Below are 2,644 nucleotides of genomic sequence, written 5' to 3'. Positions count from 1 at the left end.
CCAAGGAGATAACCAGTCACCCTCTCAACTCTGCTCTACTCTCAGGGCCCAATCAACTAACGGGGTTTTCCAGTTGACATCCACCATCCACCCTGGATGCAAGATCGCAGTGACATACGATCCCCAAGCAATCCGGTGGGCATATCATATCGACAGGATGCACAAGCGCACCTTATCTCACACAGGTCGCCCGGCAATTGACATCAATTATTTGTAATCGTCAGTGTCAACTAAAAGATCAATCCTCCGATGACGGGCCCTATCTTTCCATCTTGAACCCTACACCTGAATTTATCCCTGGACCATCACTTCTACACCATCTTGTCCGATCTGAAGGAGACGGAAATGACTTGGCGATAGACTTCCTCAATGGAAATAAGACCAGGAGCACTCTTTCATATGAATTGCTTCATCTCAACTCGACAGCATTGACTGTGCACATGACAGATGCGCTGGAATCACTCACTGGTTCATGCAAACGAAATCCCGTAATACCAGTGCTGTTGCCACAATCTATCGAACTCTATATTGCCTGGTTGTCTATATTGAAAGCAGGCGCTGCAGTGTGCCCTCTTAACCTGGATGCACCTCCTGAGCGAATCAAGTATATCGCGAATGATGTTGGTGCAGACATCATCGTTACCACACGGTCATTAGCTAGCAGGCTGAAGCATCTCGACAATCATATCCAAACTATCATAACGGAAGATGTTGATATAAACGCCAAAAATATTGACAGGTTCCAAGCTCCTCAAATAGATGCGGATGACATCGCGTATGTGGAATACACATCTGGCTCTACAGGTCTTCCCAAAGGGGTTGCTGTTTCGCATCGTGCTGCCACTCAATCATTGCTTGCTCATGACAAATGGATCCCGCCTTTCAAGAGATTCTTGCAATTTGCCTCGCCAACTTTTGACGTGTCCATTTTTGAGATCATTTTCCCACTGTTTCGTGGCGTTACTCTTGTCGGATGTGACCGCAATTTAATGCTAGGAGATCTTCCGCGAATTATAACAGAACTGGATGTGGATGGAGCCGAGCTCACCCCAACTGTGGCAGGGGAATTGCTCCAGAGAAGATCTGCAGCCCCATGTTTAAAGGTGCTGCTAACGATTGGGGAGATGCTAACAAGGAAAGTGGTTGACGAATTCGGATCCTCACCCAATAAGGATGGCATCCTTTATGCAATGTATGGCCCAACAGAAGCAGCAATTCATTGTACCCTTGCACCAAATATTTCAGCAGAATCTCGTGTTGGGAATATTGGTGTTCCCCTCCAGACAGTGTCCACTTTTATTGTATCCCCACAATTTCCTGATTCCAATCCTAGTGATGAACCTGAAATTCTTCCGATTGGCCATATTGGAGAGCTTGCGATCGGTGGTCCGCAACTTGCAGAATGTTACATAAACCGCGAAGAGGAAACTAAGAAAGCCTTCTTGGTTACTGGAAGGTACGGAAGGATATATCGCACTGGTGACATGGTCCGGCTGCATCCATCCGGAGAAATGGAATGTTTAGGAAGAATATCGACCGGCCAAGTAAAACTTAGGGGCCAACGCGTTGAGCTTGGCGAAATCGAACGGATCATTTACAAAGTTCCTGGTATTCGAAGTGTAGTGGTGAACGTACTGGAAAACACTTTGGTTGCTTTTGTATCTGTGGATGAAACTTTTCCGGGAATAACAAATATAATTCAGGTGTGCCGCAAATGGCTGCCAAATTTATGATCCCTGGAGATGTCGAGCTCCTGGATAACCTCCCCAGACTTCCATCGGGGAAAATCGATAATGCAGCTCTGGAACGCGACTATTCTGAGCGGAGAAACTTGCAACGCACAGATACCACGGGGTTCGATGATCAAATGCAGAGGAAAATAGCCTCATGTGTTGAAGATGTTTTAAACTTAAGCGTTGGAAAATCGACTAGCCTAACTCAAGCCGGTCTCGACTCTCTTAAAGCAATTAAACTGGCATCCGTTTTGCGAAATGCCGGTATAAACATTGACGTGTTGGGAATTCTAGAAGCGGACTCCATCCCGGGAATTGCGGCCCGCTCCCACGAATCCAACACTGATGCTCTGACGATAACGGGGAAATTCGAGTCTGACAACTGGAAATGCGTCGTGAATGCGACATTCGATGCCCCCAAATTAAATGGGTACTTAACAGATGTTGTGGACGTCGTTCCTTGCAGCCCTGTGCAAATGGCCATGCTCTCGGAAACTATGCGTGATCCGAAAGCATATTTGAATTGGATAGAATTACAATTTCATGAAAGTATCCGAATAAATGATGTTAAGCACGCTTTCTACGAGATCGGATTGAAAAACGAGATACTTCGGTCTAGTTTTATTCCAACCGATTACCCTAACCATTCTCATGTTCAAGTGATCTGGAACAAATTGGGCGGGGATAAGGTCCAGGAAGTGTCAGAATTGAAACACGACTCATCCAGCCATGAATATCCTTTACTGAATCCATTTTATGTTGAACTTACAGAGATAGATGACCGAATTCATGCACTGGTTCACATCCATCATGCCGTGTAAGAGTGGGTGGTCATGGGATCAAATTCTCAGCGATGTTGAGCATTTTTTTTTATTCCAGGAACGTTAATTTCGCGGGCCCGCATATCCGGT

At 45.8% G+C, this 2,644-nt stretch overlaps 1 protein-coding gene across 1 annotated transcript; it reads left to right on the top strand.

Moving 5' to 3' along the window:
• Window positions 1-440: 440 nt before the first annotated feature.
• Window positions 441-2,554, top strand: HCAG_07429 (predicted protein; the record flags this gene model as incomplete). The annotated part of the gene is made up of 3 exons (XM_001537957.1): window positions 441-1,456; window positions 1,525-1,544; window positions 1,704-2,554. 3 exons carry the CDS (start codon window positions 441-443, stop codon window positions 2,552-2,554), a joined length of 1,887 nt encoding a protein of 628 aa, XP_001538007.1.
• Window positions 2,555-2,644: the final 90 nt, after the last annotated feature.

Source organism: Histoplasma capsulatum, genomic scaffold (genome assembly GCF_000149585.1).
Source record: "Histoplasma capsulatum NAm1 scaffold_8 genomic scaffold, whole genome shotgun sequence".
Classification (NCBI taxonomy): domain Eukaryota; kingdom Fungi; phylum Ascomycota; class Eurotiomycetes; order Onygenales; family Ajellomycetaceae; genus Histoplasma; species Histoplasma mississippiense.
The sequence above is the reverse complement of the archived record's forward strand: the minus strand, read 5'-3'. Positions and strand labels throughout refer to the sequence as shown.